The 17,220-nt window shown below is 40.6% G+C and overlaps 1 protein-coding gene across 4 annotated transcripts in view; it reads left to right on the forward strand.

The window, feature by feature from the left end:
• Window positions 1–17,220, forward strand: part of dmtf1 (cyclin D binding myb-like transcription factor 1) — a 56,990-nt gene that overhangs the window by 29,575 nt on the left and 10,195 nt on the right. For 3 of the 4 annotated variants that reach the window (XR_009447245.1, XM_059654818.1, XM_059654819.1), the window contains exons 6-14: window positions 411–487; window positions 1,365–1,522; window positions 1,615–1,647; window positions 3,208–3,317; window positions 5,762–5,990; window positions 9,389–9,540; window positions 10,143–10,361; window positions 12,947–13,032; window positions 15,335–15,484. Coding sequence is in view for 3 of the 4 variants with exons in the window: in XM_059654818.1 (XP_059510801.1) it covers window positions 411–487; window positions 1,365–1,522; window positions 1,615–1,647; window positions 3,208–3,317; window positions 5,762–5,990; window positions 9,389–9,540; window positions 10,143–10,361; window positions 12,947–13,032; window positions 15,335–15,484 (1,214 nt within the window). In the remaining variant the exon portion in view is untranslated. The remainder of the gene's footprint in view (window positions 1–410; window positions 488–1,364; window positions 1,523–1,614; window positions 1,648–3,207; window positions 3,318–5,761; window positions 5,991–9,388; window positions 9,541–10,142; window positions 10,362–12,946; window positions 13,033–15,334; window positions 15,485–17,220) is intronic. The other variant, XM_059654820.1, reaches the window with a different exon arrangement.

Below are 17,220 nucleotides of genomic sequence, written 5' to 3' on the forward strand. Positions count from 1 at the left end.
TTTTTCAACCCAGGCTGTGTAAAATGAGGAAAATGATGCTTCTGCAATGTATGACTGCACTGTTTCAGCTTGCACTAAACGTGTGTACAATAGTTACTAATATTTGATATATTTGTGTGATAGTAATTGACCACTGAGGCACTTTTGAAGTCTATCTGTATCTAGCAGCGCAATGTCAGAGTAACAGCGAGTTACTTACAGCCATCTGCTAAGCCCTTGCTTGTGAACAGCCTGTTGAGAGATACCCAAGAAGACCATCCATGTATTGCCTTTTAGCTTTTCTTATGTTTTACCAGTTGCATTGACGAGACTGGAAATTGGAAATGAGAAATCGCTAATTTGAATCTATGACTTACCGTCCACTGCAGAGCCATTTAAATATTATTGAAAGCATACATTTTCTTCAATAGGCCACAAATGGAAGCAGGGGATGTGGTCAAAAGAAGAAATAGACATTTTAATGAGCAATATTGAAAACTACCTACAGGTGAGAAATAATGAAAAAATTTGATTATGACCTGAGACCGTTGTTTAAATGACCTTTTCTTCCTCTTGACCTCTAAATCCCTTCTCTTCTATTGCCATCCTGTCCTATTACTTGATCATGTCACCTGTTTATTCTCTGTTTCCTTTACATGCTGAACCATCTGCCAGTGCACTTCTCATTTGCAGAATCTCTGATGTTTTACACTGCAGAAGGAGACATATCAGCCTTGTTGTTCACCAGCTTTCTGAATGAGCACCATGATTTAGTGCCTTTCTCCTGCTGTTTCCTTATAACCCTGGGCATTATTTGCATTTAACTGATCGTCTAATGCTTTCTTGAATATTATGATTGACCCTGCCTGACTCATACTTCAAGGAAGTGAAATGACCTAAAACGCTCATTCTGTGAAAATGTTTTCTCACATCACCTTTACTTTATAAATCACTTTAAATCTCTACTATCCGTATCTACTTTGTTAATATCTAACAATGTATGTGTTTGACTTGTCATCAGGCGCTTTATCCCTTCTATTCTTTCTGACTTGTTCCAGCCCAGCTCGAGCTGCAAATTTCTTTGGCCCATTGTCTCAGATTTATGTACATGTTCCCACATTTTTGTACATCCCATCCTATCATTTCAGCAGCTTTCAACCATTGATGCCCATATTTCTGAATTCACATCCTGCTGCTGTGCACCTCCCTGTTCACTCTCAAAATCTTCAGTTTGTTATTAGCACTATATAATTGCAGTTTATTATGTAAAGGAAGAATCCCAGCATTTTTACAATCTAAACTATTATAATTATGGCAATTGGAACTTCTGAATAATGCATTCTATTGGAACATTGTTTGCCCCTTGTTGCCTGGTCTTTCTGTAGATACATGGACTAAGTGATGCCACGGAGGTCATATTTGAAATGTCGAAAGATGAAAGAAAAGATTTCTACCGAACCATAGCAAGAGGTCTTAATCGGCCATTGTTTGCAGTCTATAGACGAGTACTTAGGATGTACGACAATAGAAACCATGTTGGAAAGTATGAACAGTTTATATTTTATAATTTGATGTGATATTTTAATGTGAAGATGATTGGTTTTCTTAACCATTCTGAACTTTTCTTATTGTCAGGTATACACCACAGGAAATTGAAAAACTTAAGGAGTAAGTATTTTGTTCAGCATTGTTACAATAATCATTTTAAATTTCCATCCCCTCTACCCTGAACATCTCCTGTCAGACTAAAACTTGCTGTCACAAAATAAGTTTCACTGGTCTTCTCTGATGTAATTGCCTTGTTAGCTGACATGGCATGGTGTGATCTGCTGCTGTTTTTCCCCTCTCTACACACTGTCAGCTGCCTAAGCAAGTTGTCTGTTTGCTACTGTCTCTGATGGGACAAGTTTAAAATTGAGTCCAGCATTCAAATTTTTCAAACAATTGAGTTGGGTGTTGTCCAATTATGTGAACGAATTGCCCAAGTTTCTACATAGTCATTGAGTCCTACAGCACAGAACAGGCATTTCAGCCAAATTGGATCCATGCTCACCAAATTGTCCAGGTACGCTGAACCCATTTTCCTGCACTAGGCCCATATCCTTCTGGCTGAGGGCAACAGAGGCCATCGACCATCCATTCAAACAGCACTCATATATTTCCTGATTAAGCTAGAAAATAATTGTAATTGTAGTTTATCAATGTGATGGATTCATAATCTGAACTGTAATTGAAGCTTATCTTCCATGCTTATTGTTTTATTGTTTTTAAGAAGAAAGTCTTGCATTTACACACCTTGTATTTTCACAATTGCGGGATCTCCCAAAGTGGTTTATAGCCTAAGATGTACCTTTTGAAGTATAATCATTGTGTAATGTGGCTGTTGAGCTTCCTATATAACAACATGGGACGGGTTTGCAAACAGCAGTGTTATAATGGCTATATAATTTATTCTAAAATGCTGTTTGCTGAGGAATAACAACAAAGTCGACCTGGGCATTGGACTGGATCCCTAGCATAGGACCTTAGCACGTAAAGTGAGAGATGAGACTGTTGCCAACTGAAGCATGGCTTCTGCTCTCCGTGAGGTGACTGCACATGCACAATTGTTAGGTAGTAGGAACTGAATATTTTGGATTAAACTGAGAACAATTGAATACTATCATGTCAAACATATGGTACATACGCTAACAAAAAAGACAATTGACAGTTTCAGTGTTGGAAATGAAACAACTCTGGTCTGTTTTGCTGAGGACAATTTGGAGAAGCTATTAAGAATCAAATTGATTTGTGGCTTTGGATGAGATATAAATAAAATTTTAACTGATTTAAAAGATGCATATTTTGATAGCCTGTTATACAAGGACATAATTAAATATTGGATTATTTTTAATTTATAATTCTGTATGTCACTGTTTAGGAAATCTTTAGAATGTTACTTTGAATACAATGGCACTGGTTTCACGCAGTGACGTAAAATTATATCATTCTTTTATGAACTGAAGTGCAATTGATCACCTAGATTTGTCGCTCACTCATCAAATAGGGAAGGAATAGTTTAATACATATAATGTATCCAAAATTCGTTTACTATTCTAAAACTCCATGGCTGTTAAGCTGCTATTGAAATGTTAATTGTAAAATTATTGAGGATGTTTATTATATTGTATATTTCTTAATGTTACCTGTAAGGTTAAAAATGTTTAACGTGTTTTGCTTATTATTTAGGCTACGTTTGAAGCATGGTAATGACTGGGCAACTATAGGGGCTGCTCTGGGAAGGAGTGCTTCTTCAGTAAAAGACCGGTGCAGATTGATGAAAGACACTTGCAATACAGGTAGAGCTGTACTATTTTAAATCCTGTGTCTAAATTCCTTTTATGTTATACAGTTGTTATGTCAGTAAAGCTGCTTTGTTGTGCTAGTGATTGGTTTTTATTTTTTTGTCTCGTGTACTGAAACACAGTGAAAAGCTTTGTTTATGAACAGTACAGGCAGATTACAGTCAGAAAAGGATGTCCAGATCAAAAAGACTGAGAGGCATATAGAGGCATATACATTTCACAGGGCGTGCACGAGGCGAGATCAACATGAGCAAATTCAGCATTATTTGAGGCTGGAGAGTCCATTCAACAGTCTGACTGTAGCTGGGAAGAAGCTATATCTGTATTGTCTGCCTCTCAGAAGAGGTTGCAGGAAAGCATTACCAGGGTGTGATGGTTCTTTTGAGGATGTTGTTAGCCTTTCCGCGGCAGTGAGCTGTGTAAATAGAGGCCATGGATGGAAGATTGGCTTCCATGTTTGTCTGGGCAGAGCAATTGCTATACCAGGCCATTGTCCACCTGGACAGTATGCTTTCAATGGTGCATCTGTAGATGTTGGTGAGGATCCTTTTATAGACATGTCAAATTTCCTGAGCAACCTAAGGAAGGAGAGACATTGTTATGCCTTCTCGACTGTCGCATCTATGTGGGAAGTCCTGGAAAGATTGTCGGTTGTCGTCACTCTGAGGAACTTGATGCTGTCCACTTTCTCAACCTCCGTTCCACTGACATAGATGGGGGCATGTTCTCCTCCTTTTCTTTCTGAAGTAAATGAGCAATTCTTTAGTTTTGCTGACGTTGAGAGACAGATTTTTTTCATTGCACCACATCACTAAGCCCTCTATCTCCCTTCTGTAATTTGACTTGTCGTTATTAAATATCTGTCCCACTATGTTGGTGTTGTCAGTGAACTTATAGATGACGTTCGTTTGGAATTTGGCAACACAGTCATAGGTGTAAAGCAGGTCCAATAGAGGGCTGAGGATACATCCTTGTGTGGGTGGGGGGTGGGGGTGGGATCTCCAGTGTTGAGTGTTATTGTGGACGGGTTATGGTTACCTATCTTCACTGATTGTGGCCCGTGTGTCAGAAAACCCTATGTTAACATAAACCATGCAGAGAAGAAGGCATACATTGTTTAGACATCCACTTGTAAATGGAGATGATTATGATGAATTAGGTAAAGTGGTGTCACCTGTTAGGGGAAAAAAAAAGGAGGAATATATAAAAACATAGAATGTGGAAAACAAAAATTTGACAGCTCACCTTTTAAATGAAGGCTTTGGCTTTCTCCGTGTAGTCCCTCCTGTTGAAATTTTGCTTTCCACATTAATCACACTAGCACTTGATCTAAAGATTGATCCCCGTCATGTTCAAAACAAATAGGAATCTGATTACAAATCTGCTATAGCAACATCTTTTGAAACTATGCAAAGTTGTGGTTTTAAAATTGTTTAATTAACAGGCAAATGTAAAAGAAAAATCTTCAGATTCTGTAGAATGGAGCAAGTGATCATGAATTACAGTCAAGCATCATAATGCACCAAGAGGGTAGAATGAATGGAAGCCTAGAAATCACTCAGAGCACTTAAAGTTAAGGGCAATTTCTACGTGTTTATCTTGAACAGATATTCCACATTTATTTTATATCTAATAATGTTTGCTATTATTGTTCTTGATTTATCATTTTTACAAAAGGTTGCATCATTTTCCAAGAGTATAAAACCTATTCTGATTGTGTTTTGTTTATCACTGAATTTTTATGTATACGCTTCTTACGTTGTTTAAGTTCTGTATATCTTTAATTTAGAATACAGACTTAGCTGTAACATGATTAAGTCACCACGAAACACTGTACTGAAGTTGTACTGAAGTGGAACATACATAGTTTATTCTCTTGGATTAATCTTGTTGAACAGCTTTCTTTCATTCAAAACTATCTTTATTTGGTTCCCTGTGCATCACTCTAAGGCTAAGAGGCATAGCTTGTGTGTGTCAGGTCTTTACCAATTTTATTCCTAAAATATTTGGCAAGCAGTGTATTAAAGTACTTTCATTGATATCAATTTTAATTACTCATTTGTTCATAAACATGTTCTTATGTTTTTTTTTGTTGTAAGTGTTGGCCTTTGTAGGATAGCTGAGACATCACATTACACTTTCGAAGAATCACTGTCGCACACAATTTAACTTGGTACATTGAAGCACTTTATTCCTCGCTCAGAACATTTTGTCATTACAATTCTTATTCCAGAATATTAGCTGTTTAATGTCGTTCTGAGAAAATTGGGATTGTTTTAACTTTAACCCAACTGTGGTTGTAAGGCCATTATGAATGCATTTTTCATTTTCCTTTCTCATTTTTGCCGTAGCATGTGTGAAAAGACATCCGTAGCTAATGTCCAGGGAGCCGTCATTGCTCAAATTGCATAAACATTTTGTTGCATCTCATTTTTCAGGTAAATGGACAGTAGATGAAGAAAAACGACTTGCAGAGGTGGTCCATGAACTAACTGCCACAGATCCTGGTGACATTGTCACTCAGGGTGTCTCTTGGGCTGCAGTCGCTGAACGGGTCGGCACCCGTTCTGAAAAGCAGTGTCGTTCCAAGTGGCTAAATTACCTCAACTGGAAGCAGAGTGGAGGGACAGAATGGAGCAAAGATGATGAAATAAACCTAATTTTAAGGTATACTGGAGACAATAAGAACTGCCAATGCTGGAGAATCCAAGATAACGAGGTGTGGAGCTGGATGAACAGAGCAGGAAAAGCAGCATCTTAGGAGTAGGAAAGCTGATGTTTCAGGCCTAGACCCTTCATCAGAAAAGGGGGGAGGGAAGAGTGTTCTGAAATAGACAGGGAGAGAGGGGGAGGCGGATTGAAGATGAATAGAGGAGAAGATAGGTGGAGAGGAGACAGACAGGTCAAAGAAGATGGAGCCAGTAAAGGTGGGGAGGTCGGGAGGAGATATGTCAGTCCGGGGAGGATGGACAGGTCAAGGGGGTGAGATGAGGTTATTAGCTAGGAAATGGGGGTGCGGCTTGAGGTGGGAGGAGGGAATAGGTGAGAGGAAGAACAGGTTAGGCAGGCGGGGGCGAGTTGGGCTGGTTTTGGGATGCAGTGGGGGGAGGGGAGATTTTGAAGCTCGTGAAATCCACTTTGATACCATTGGGCTGCAGGGTTCCCAAGCGGAATATGAGTTGCTGCTCCTGCAACCTTCGGGTGGCATCATTGTGGCACTGCAGGAGGCCCATGATGGACATGTCGTCTAAGGAATGGGAGGGGGAGTTAAAATGGTTCGCGACCGGGAGTTGGAGCTGTTTATTGCGAACCAAGTGTAGGTGTTCTGCAAAATGGTCCCCAAGCCCCTGCTTGGTTTCCCCAATGTACAGGAGGCCACAACGGGAGGATTCTCAGAATCCTGTCCCCATCCCCCTTTTCTGATGAAGGGTCCAGGCCCAAAACATCAGCTTTTGTGCTCCTGAGATGCTGCTTGGCCTGCTGTGTTCATCCAGCTCCACACTTTGTTATCAAGGGTGGGGAGGGAAAAATGTCTTTGGCGGCGGGCTTGGATTGCAGCTGGCAGAAGTGTCGTAAGATGATGCATTGGATCTGGAGGTTGGTGGCGTGGTACATGAGGACGAGGGGGATTCTCTTTTGTTTGTTATTGTGGGGACAGGGTGTGAGGGATGAGTTGCGGGAAATGCAGGAGACATGGTCAAAGGCGTTTTTGACCACCGTTGGGTGTGAGTGAGGGGGGTGGGTGCGTTGCGGTCCTTTTAAAAACGAGGACATCTGAGATGTGCGGGAGTGGAGTGCCTCATCCTGGGAGCAAATGTGGCGGAGGCAAAGGAATTGGGAATAGGGGATGGTATTTTTGCAGGAAGGTGGCTGGCAGGAGGTGTATTCTAGGTATCTGTGGGAGTCGGTGGGCTTGAAATGGATATTGGTTTCTAGGTGGTTGCCCAAGATGGAGACAGAGAGGTCCAGGAACGTGATGGAGGTGTTCGAGATAGTCCAGGTGAACTTGAGGTTGGGGTGGAAGGTGTTGGTGAAGACGATGAACTGTTTGAGCTCCTTGTGGGAGCACGAGGTATACTAATTCAGTTGCTGCGAGTGCAAGTTTCAATCGGGGAAAGAAAGCAACTTGCAATCAAAAACCCATGAAGCATATTTTGCTAAGTTTATGAATCTAATACTATATCCATTTAATTACCTAATGCAAATAACTATAGAGAAGCTTTCTATCTCTGCAAATCATGTCTTTCTTTTTGAGGCTCAGCCACTTCTTTGAGTAGAAGACCCCACAGAATGTGGATAACAACTTGAGAGAATTGTAAACTGTGAAAGAGGACAGTGTAGAACTGCATGAAGTCTTTGGCATGTAAGTGAATGGGTGGCAGATGAAGTCCAATTCGATGAAGAGTGAGGCGATGCAGTTTGGTGTAAAGAACATGGGAAAAACAGTATAAAATAAAGATTGTGCTGGGAGACTTGGGTGCATTTGTACATAAGTCATTAAAGATGGCAGGGCAGGTAGAGAGTAAACTGTTCATAAAGTGTACACTATTCCAGGCTTCATAAAGGGCTTTATAGGGTACAAGAAAAGGAAGTTACGACGAAGTTGTGTAAGACACGACTTAGACCCTGTCTAGAGTGTTGTGTACAGTGCTGGATGTACTATTAAGCCTGCAGAAAAGGTTTATGAGAATGGTTTCAAGAGTTGGAAACCAATTCTGACAAAAGTCCACAAGACGTAGGAGCAGAAATTAGCCCATTTGGCCCATCAAGTCTGCTCTGCCATTCGACCATGGCTAATAAGTTTGTCAACCCCATTCTCCTGCTTTCTCCCTTTAACCCTTGATCCCCTTGGCAGTTAAGAACCTATCTATTCCAAAGATTGGAGAAGTTGGAACGGATTTTTTTTGAAGAGGAGAAGGCTGAGAGAAGATTTGATAGAAATTTTCAAAATCATGATAGATCTGGGCAAAGTAGATAGAGAGAAATTGTTTCCATCCGTAAATTAATCTAGAACCAGAGGACATAGTTTTAGTGAGTATTTGAAATGAGGAAAGATAAGAGTGGGATTAATTTGGTATTATTCTAATAATGAGCAAGTAGGTATTTGACACATTTGATGAAATACCTCCCATGTTATAAAGTTATATTGTATTGTTCTCTGGCTACTGTTAATACCTGTTGCAGCACTGTTTTATCAAAAACAGAAGTTGCTGGAAAAGCTCAGCAGGTCTGGCAGCATCTGAAGAAAAAATCAGTATTAACGTTGAGTCCAGTGACCCTTCCACAGTTCTGTTTTTGTTCCTGACTTGCAGCATCCACAGTTCTTTCAGTTTTTGTTGTCTTACCAAACCCAAGACTGGGAGTCTGTAAACTTCCATTTATTGGTTCCAAGGAATTAATTGTTTAAACTGGTCTGAAACCAATTATCAAGAATGTAATTTAGTCATGCCTTCTGATGTGGAATTGAATTACAACAATGGAAGATTTATATAGAAGACTTTATAACTTTGATCTTACAATGGATTAATGAGTGCACTGACCATACCATAGGTGAAATAGAACAAAGTTGTTGAAAGGAACTTACTCCAATCTAATCGCTGAAGAACGTATAAGTCATCACCAATTGATTATCAATATTTAAAAGATACCCAAAGGGTCTAGGCCCGAAATGTCAGCTTTTGTGCTCCTGAGATGCTGCTGGGCCTGCTGTGTTCATCCAGCCTCAAATTTTATTACCACAGTCCAGTAAGTTTCCTTTATTGTTAAAACTGCTGTCCAGGAGTGGGACTTATTACCATTAAATAATCGGTGGCACTTTGAGTTAGCTAAGAGCTGAAAACATTACATTTCATCTTTATACAATGTGTTGACTGTAAAATATTCATTCCTTTCGAAGTTACAGATTTTTAGACAGCACTATTTTTGAATTATACTTCCATTGGTTTATGTATATAAAGATGGTGGATCATGAGACAGTAGCTCTCGCACTGCTTAGTTTTGATACTATTCTGCTTCTTTATAAACTGCTGCATTTAATAATATGATATTTTAATTATTTGGTGTAGAATTGCAGAACTCAATGCAGAGGATGAAAGTGAGATTAACTGGGATATCATGGCAGAAGGCTGGAGTAGTGTCCGATCTCCACAGTGGCTGAGAAGTAAATGGTGGACCATCAAGCGGCAGGTTACAAATCATAAAGATTTGACATTTGCAGGTACAACAGCTTCCACAAATACGCCATTGTCTTTTGCCATGATATTATCCATAATGAATAAACTATTAGCATCAGCTTTACATCATATTGCATGTTTTGTAAATTGGAATAGTTTCAGGATGTTAGCTGCAAAAAGTAACAAAAGAAGTTGTATGACAAAGACTGGTTGCTAAAGATAATATTTTGGTTGTTAGGTACCTCTGATTTGTATCTAACTGCAATTGTATTTGATGAAATGTGGATATCGTTAGCTGTTCAGTGTATTCTTATTTAGCTCATTTATGTTGGAAAGTTTTATTATTTTTATTCAGCAATGAAGATCAAGCCATGTATATACTATATGGTACATCTCTTGCTTTTCAGTCAGAAATAAGGAATTCTGAACATATTTTGCCCTCAAATCTTAAAAATTGACAACATATCTGCAGAATACATACATTTTTGCTCTGCTAAATGCCTTTTTATAAATTAGCTGATACATTTTAAATACCAGTTACCTGCATCAGTTGGTACAAACTTCTCTTGCTAATGACCACCTGAATTTGTGACATATGTAATCTACTTTCCAGTCTTCCAGTTTTTTTTTCTGTTTTCTGTGACAGAATTGGTAGACAGTTTGAGACAATTGGTAGAGACCCTAAAGCAACCACACGTCCCAGTGCATCAATTACCCGAGTGTCAAACTGGATCAAGTTCACGCAATTCAAATTCATCCTCTGTTCAGCATTTGCGGGTTCGATTAGCTCAAATGGAGGAAAGCAACAGTGTCCCCAACAGTCCAGTGGCTGCTCTGCAGATTCCTGTGCAAATTACTCATGTTGGTATGTCTTGAAAATAATGCAGATGTATAGAAGTGGTTCTTCAGTTTATGACCTTGTATTCCTAACAGTTTGTAGCAAAATTATTGACTTGGGCTGACAAGCAGCAAGTTTATACACAAATGCCAGACAATGAACATCTCCAACAAAACATAATCTAACCACCAACCCTTGACGTTAAACTGTGTTACTATCACTGAATTCCCCCACGATCGATATCCTGGGTTACCATTGACCAGAAACTCAGATGGACATAGCGGCTACAACAATGGATTAAAGACTAGGAATATTGTGGTGAGTAAGTCCTCTCCTGACTCCCTAAAGTCCATACACTATCTGCAGGGAATACTCCCCACTTGCCTGGATGGGTGCAGCTCCAACCACATTCAAGAACCTTGACAGCAACCTGCTTGATTGGCACCACATCTACAACATCCACTCCCTCTACCACTGATGCTTAGTAGCATCCTAAAAGATGCACTGCAGAATTTCACTAAAAATGCTTAGACAGCATCTTCCAAACCAATGACCGCTTTTCTATTTAGAAGGACAATGGCAACAGATACGTGGGGACGCCACCAACACCTGCAAGTTCCCTCTAAGCCGCTCATTCCGGATTTGGAAAAATATCACTGTTCCTTCACTATCATTGGGTCAAAAATCATGGAATTCCCTCCTTAACGGCATTGTGGGTCGACCTATAGCAAATGGACTGCAGTGGTTCAAGAAGGCAGCTGACCACCACCTTCTCAAGGGCAACTAGGGACAGGCAAGAAATGCTCGCACAGCCAGCAACACACACGTTCCAAAGATGAATGAAACAAATTATCACATCAAAAACAGGAAAAATATCTAATTGTTGAGACTTGAAATACATGCCAGTCTATCAGCATCTAAAATTGGACTTGGCATGAAAATAATGTTTTTCAAGGCCTTCTGATTCTTTCTGGAGTTCATGCTTAAAGTTGATACTGTTCGGAAATAGTGATGAATATATTCTAATGGGCAGACTTGTAACAGAGTTTTTACTACATGAGAAAATGTCGTTTTTGTCCATACTGGTCATAAAATATCTGCTCTAATCCCATTTCCTTGCACTTGGCCCATAACCTTGTGTGCTACTGCATTTCAGATGTTATTCTAAATACTACTACAATATTTTGATGGTCCCCGCCTTTACCAACTTTTAGACAGGAGTTTCAGAAATCATCACCCTGTGGGTGAAAAAGTCTTACCTTAAATCCCCTCTAAACTCCTGTATCTTGCTATAAAACCTGCCTCCACCCATTATTGACCCCTCTACCGGCTGAAAAGTCTCTTCCTGTCTATGCCCCTATACATGTCTCAATCAGGTCCCCACTTATCAAGGAAAATAACACCAGCCTACCTGGTCTCTCTTCATAGCTGAAATACTCTTTTCCAGGGCAACATCCTGGTGAATTTTGTCTGAACCTTCTCTAGTGAAGTCTCATACTTCCAATAGTGTGGTGACCAGAACTACACATAGGTACTCTAGCTGCAGCCTAACTATAATTATGTACAGCTCTGTCATAACCTCTTTTGCTCCTGCATTTAATGCCTCGATTAATAAAGGCAAAAATTCCATGAGTCTTTGAATTATGAAATCTATAATTTGAATCACATGCCTCGCCTTGAATAGCCTTTTTTTAGTAAGCATGCATTTTTTTTCACATTAAGATCACCTTTTTTTTTCCATCTTTAATACAGAATGTCTCTTCTGTGGTGAACAGCCAACAAGTGGTTCACTGTGTGAGAAAGTCTTAAAACCAAACATTTAGAAATTTGTAACATTTGAAAGTGTACAACACTCTGCAGAATCATTGGAGAGCGCAATCCTGTAAACTGAACCATTATCCCATCATGCCACATGGCACAAATTTGTATCACTCTTTACACTTGCGTCTACATGAACGTTGAGTGATTTTAACACTGAAGAGTTTATACATTTCAATTTTATGCAGTTGTTGAGCACTGACAGATTTCCTATGTAGTCTATTTACTAACTACTTTGACCAAGTTAATACAAAATTAGAGGCCATTTTGTGGCTTGCTGTTGTGCCCAAAATGTCATTTTCGTTTTTAAGCCTCAACTAATACCATTTAAACTAATTTCGGCAGCACGGTGGCTCAGTGGTCAGCACTGTTGCCTCACAGCACCAGGGACCCAGGTTCAATTCCAGCCTCAAGTGACCATCTGTGTGAAGTTTGCACGTTCTCCCCCTGTCTGTGGGTTTCTGCCAGGTGCTCCAGTTTCCTCCTGTTGTCCAAAGATGCATAAGTTTGGTGGATTGACCATGCTAAATTACCCACAGTATGCAGGGATGTGTAGGTTTGGCGCATTAGCTATGGGAAATGCAAGTTTAGGGGGATAGGTCTAGGTGGGATGCTCTTCGGATTGTTGGTGTGGACCTGTCAGGCTGAATGGGCTGTTTCCACACTGGGATTCTATGATGATGAATACAAGTCTGTCCTAGTGGAGCTTTTAGGATTTTCCAAGTATTGTTGTACGTGTTTGTAAGAATGAAATATGTTTGCAGTGATTCACTTCTATATTACCTTCTGTGCAGCATCTGGTGATTCCTGTGGTAGCAGTACAGATTGTGAAACAATAACGCTAAATGCAGGGACTCTGCAGAGATTTGAATTCCTACCTGTAAGTAAAGCACATCAGGACCTACACCTATATGTCACGTCACAACTAATTCTGTATTCTCCTAGAATCGTTAACAAGCACCAAACTAATCGATGTGAGATGGTTTTGAGAGGAGACTTCCACCAAAAAGTAAAGAAGTTCACAAATTTAATGACCAGTAATGTGACTGGATGAAAGTTGACACTGCTTGTTTAAATTTCAAACCATGCAGGTTGGTTGATTCTAATCAGTCCAGAAATTGCCCTCAGAAATAAGTCAATGAACTGTTATAACCTAGACAAACAGGATGCTGGAAGAACACAGCAGGCCAAGCAGCATCTGGAGGAAAGAAAAAGTAAATATTTTGTGTTATTACCCTTCCTCAGGACTGGATCGGGGGGTGCAGTGTAAGCAGAATGGTGGTAATTGGTGGGTACCGGTAGTAGGTCCGACCTGGTTAGTCGATGGGAGGGATGAATCTGGTTGGTGGCTGAAAGGAAGGATCAGAAGGTGAAATGGCAGGGAGGAGGTGGGGTGGAAAGGGAGCCAGGGATGGATGGGAAGGTTACTTGAAATTGGAGAACCCCATGTTGAGTCCTTGTGCCATAGGCTGCCCAGGTGGGAGATAAGGTATTGTTTCTCAAATTTGCATTCCAAGTCACCGAGTATGGGCATGATGAAGGGGATGTTGGTATTGAAATGGGCAGTGAGCGGGAGATAGGCTGGCTGTTACAGGCCAGGCAAAGATGCTCAGGAAACTGTCTGTAGTCTACGTTTGGTCTCACTGATGTACAGAAAACCACATTGGGAGCACCAGATGCAGTTGGCTAGGTTGGAGGATATGCAGGGGAAGCTCTGTCTCACCTGGAACGACTGTTTAGGGCCCTGGAGGGAGGTGTGGGTAGGTGTTGCATCTCTTATAGTTACAGGGGAAGGTACCGAGGGGTTTAGAGTGGTTGACTCAACATTGAGTTCTCGAACTTCAACCTTCCCACCCTTTTCCCCAGCTCCCATTCCAGTCCCACTTCCTCCTTCACAGCTAACAACCTGATTCATCCCCTCGTTCGACTAACCAGGTTGTACCTGCTACTGGTGTACACCTCTTGCCATCATTCTGCTAACCCCCAGCCCCCTGTCTTTATCTCAGCTCCCCCTACCCCTGCATCCAGTCCTGAAGAAGATTATAACCAAAAAGCTGACTTCTCCTTTCCTCCAGATGCTGACTGGCCTGCTGTGCTCTTCCAGCCTCCTGTTTGTCTACCTTGGATTCCAGCAAGCTGCAGGTTTTTTTTTTTGTCTGTTTTGTTGAGTTGAAACAGTGTTCTATGTGTGTGTGTTTGTGTTCTTTCTGTTTGCAAAGAATGGAGACCAGTATATTAATATGTAGCTTCTAATAAACACCAGTGTGTGAATATCTTTGAGACTGTCACTTTTGGTTCAGACTACCTGAGATTACTCTGAAAGTGTAAAATATCTCATAGGTATGGGTAGCAGGTGAAGCTAGCTGTTCCATCCTGCTATAGGAGCAGTGTTTGCGACTAATAGGACGTTGCCATAAAGCCAAAAAAAAGTCTACTGATCTCACAAATGAGTATGTGGTTGATGAATTTCAGTGTGATGTCTGCAATGTAGGGCATACACCCTGAAGACTGGCAGATTGTATCAAACAACATATTTCTCAAGTATTGGAAACAAATAAGGTACTAACTGTGCACAACCAGGCCAAAATGATAACAGTGTCCAATATTAAATGTGATTTTGCAATTGGAGATCATTTGCTGAATAATGCCGAGTGTGGAAAAGTATTTTGATAACTAATTTAGAATTGTCAGTTTGACCTGCAGTGTATCACACTTATTTTTAATGGCATGTACGTAAATTACAACATAGGGGCCAGTTCTTTGCAGTCAGAAAGAACATGTACACAGACTGGCCATTTTAAGTCAACAAAATGGGTGACGGCTATTTACTGGCTCATTTTTTTTAGGGCAATGCTGTGATCAATCACAGTAAACCTTCCTGATTTAAAATTTAAACATAGCCCAGTAGTTAACTTTCAATCATCACTAAGGAGTGCATTCTCAATTGCAGTGTCTGTACCAATCAGAGAACATTTGTCAACCAATCAGCACTCTTCTCTCATACTGTATAAATATTGAATGTTTTTTTTCTCCTTGAATTGGTATTCTTGTGAATTGTCATTGTCATGGTAAGTGCGAGATAAAAAGCTTCAATGAAATGTCTTTTATTCGGCAAAATACGTTTTTAGAGGGTTGAATTGCTACGTTATATGGAGCTCACTGTGTTGCTTTTTTCTCCCTAGTCTTTCAGGTTACAGCCCACAGGAACACCAGGAACCTACCTGATCCAGACTAGCTCAAGTCAAGGTCTTCCTATAACACTGACAACAAGTCCAACAGTTACCCTTACCTCACCATCCTCTCCAGAACAGATTATTGTGCACACGCTCTCAGTAAGTATGGATTTGTGAACCTGTTCGTGTAGCTCTGAAATATTAATATTATACAGTTTTCCTCAAGTACTTAATACAATGATCATCATCTGAGTTTGACACCAATGGAAATTTAGTATGAAATATTAACATGAAATCTTAGCATGAAATATTTCAGTTTTGAACAAAGTGTCTTGATTATTTTTCTCTTTCATGTTAACTTGGGATCAATGACACATTTTAGATTTCCTGTCAGCCCCTGATCATAACATAAAATATCACTAAATCAAGTCAGAATTTGTAAGCTTTTGGTAAACAGCCTCCACAGCATAGCTAAATCTTACTGCAGTTTGTATTAAACACCTGTATGCACCCTGGTTGTGAAATGTAGCTGACATTGAGATGTCATCGAGTTAGCCTCCCTGTGAGTACACCTGGATTCCACTCCCTAAGCACCTGGTAAATAAATTATGTACGCTTATGGTGAAACTCAGTGATGGTTGCCCAGTATCATATATAGATGGAGCTGGAGTATTGTTTGCAGTCATGTCTGCCACACTATAAGAAAGATGTGATTGCTGTAGAGAGGGTGTAGCGGAGATTCACTGGGATGTTGCCTAGGCTGGAGTGCTTTAGCTATGAAGAGAGAATACATCGGCTCGAATTATATTCCTTGGAGAAAAGAAGGCTGAGGATAGGCCCTGATTTGAGATCTACAAAATTATAAAGAACATAAATCTAACCAACAAGATGAAACATTATCCCCTCAGTAGACGGGTAAATGCGAGGGGGCATGGATTTAAAGTAAAGAGTAAGAGGCTTAGAGGAAATTTAAGGAAAATTTTATTCATCCAGAATGTGGTAGGCCTGAAAGGATGGTAAAGACAGAGACCGTTGCAACATTTAAGAAGTATTTAGATGATCATGAAGTGCTATAGCACACAAGGATATGGACCGAGGCTGAGAAATTGGATGTGAGTAGATAGGAGCTTGGTGACCATCATTGGATACAATAAACCAAAAGGCCTATATACAGTTTGAAAGATTTTTCTAACTCTGAAATTTTTGGAAAACAACAGCCTTGGAATGATAGATAATAAAGTGTGAAGCTGGATGAACACAGCAGGCCATGCAGCATCTCAGGAGCACAAAAGCTGACGTTTTGGGCCTAGACCCTTCATCAGAGAGGGGGATGGGGTGAGGGTTCTGGAATAAATAGGGAGAGAGGGGGAGGCGGACCGAAGATGGAGAGAAAAGAAGATAGGTGGAGAGGAGAGTATAGGTAGGGAGGGGATAGGTCAGTCCAGGGAAGACGGACAGGTCAAGGAGGTGGGATGAGGTTAGTAGGTTGGAAATGGAGGTGCAGCTTGGGGTGAGAGGAAGAACACATGTTAGGGAGGCAGAGACTGGCTGGGCTGGTTTTGGGATGCAGTGGGGGGAAGGGGAGATTTTGAAGCTGGTGAAGTCCACATTGATACCATTGGGCTGCAGGGTTCCCAAGCGAAATATGAGTTGCTGTTCCTGCAACTTTCGGGTGGCATCATTGTGGCACTGCAGGAGGCCCATGATGGACATGCCATCTAAAGAATGGGAGGGGGAGTTGAAATGGTTCGCGACTGGGAGGTGCAGTTGTTTATTGCAAACCGAGCAGAGGTGTTCTGCAAAGCGGTCCCCAAGCCTCCGCTTGGTTTCCCCAATGTAGAGGAAGCCACGCCGGGTACAATGGATACAGTATACCACATTGGCAGATGTGCAGG

Source organism: Stegostoma tigrinum, chromosome 25 (assembly GCF_030684315.1).
Source record: "Stegostoma tigrinum isolate sSteTig4 chromosome 25, sSteTig4.hap1, whole genome shotgun sequence".
Taxonomy (NCBI): Eukaryota; Metazoa; Chordata; class Chondrichthyes; order Orectolobiformes; family Stegostomatidae; genus Stegostoma; species Stegostoma tigrinum.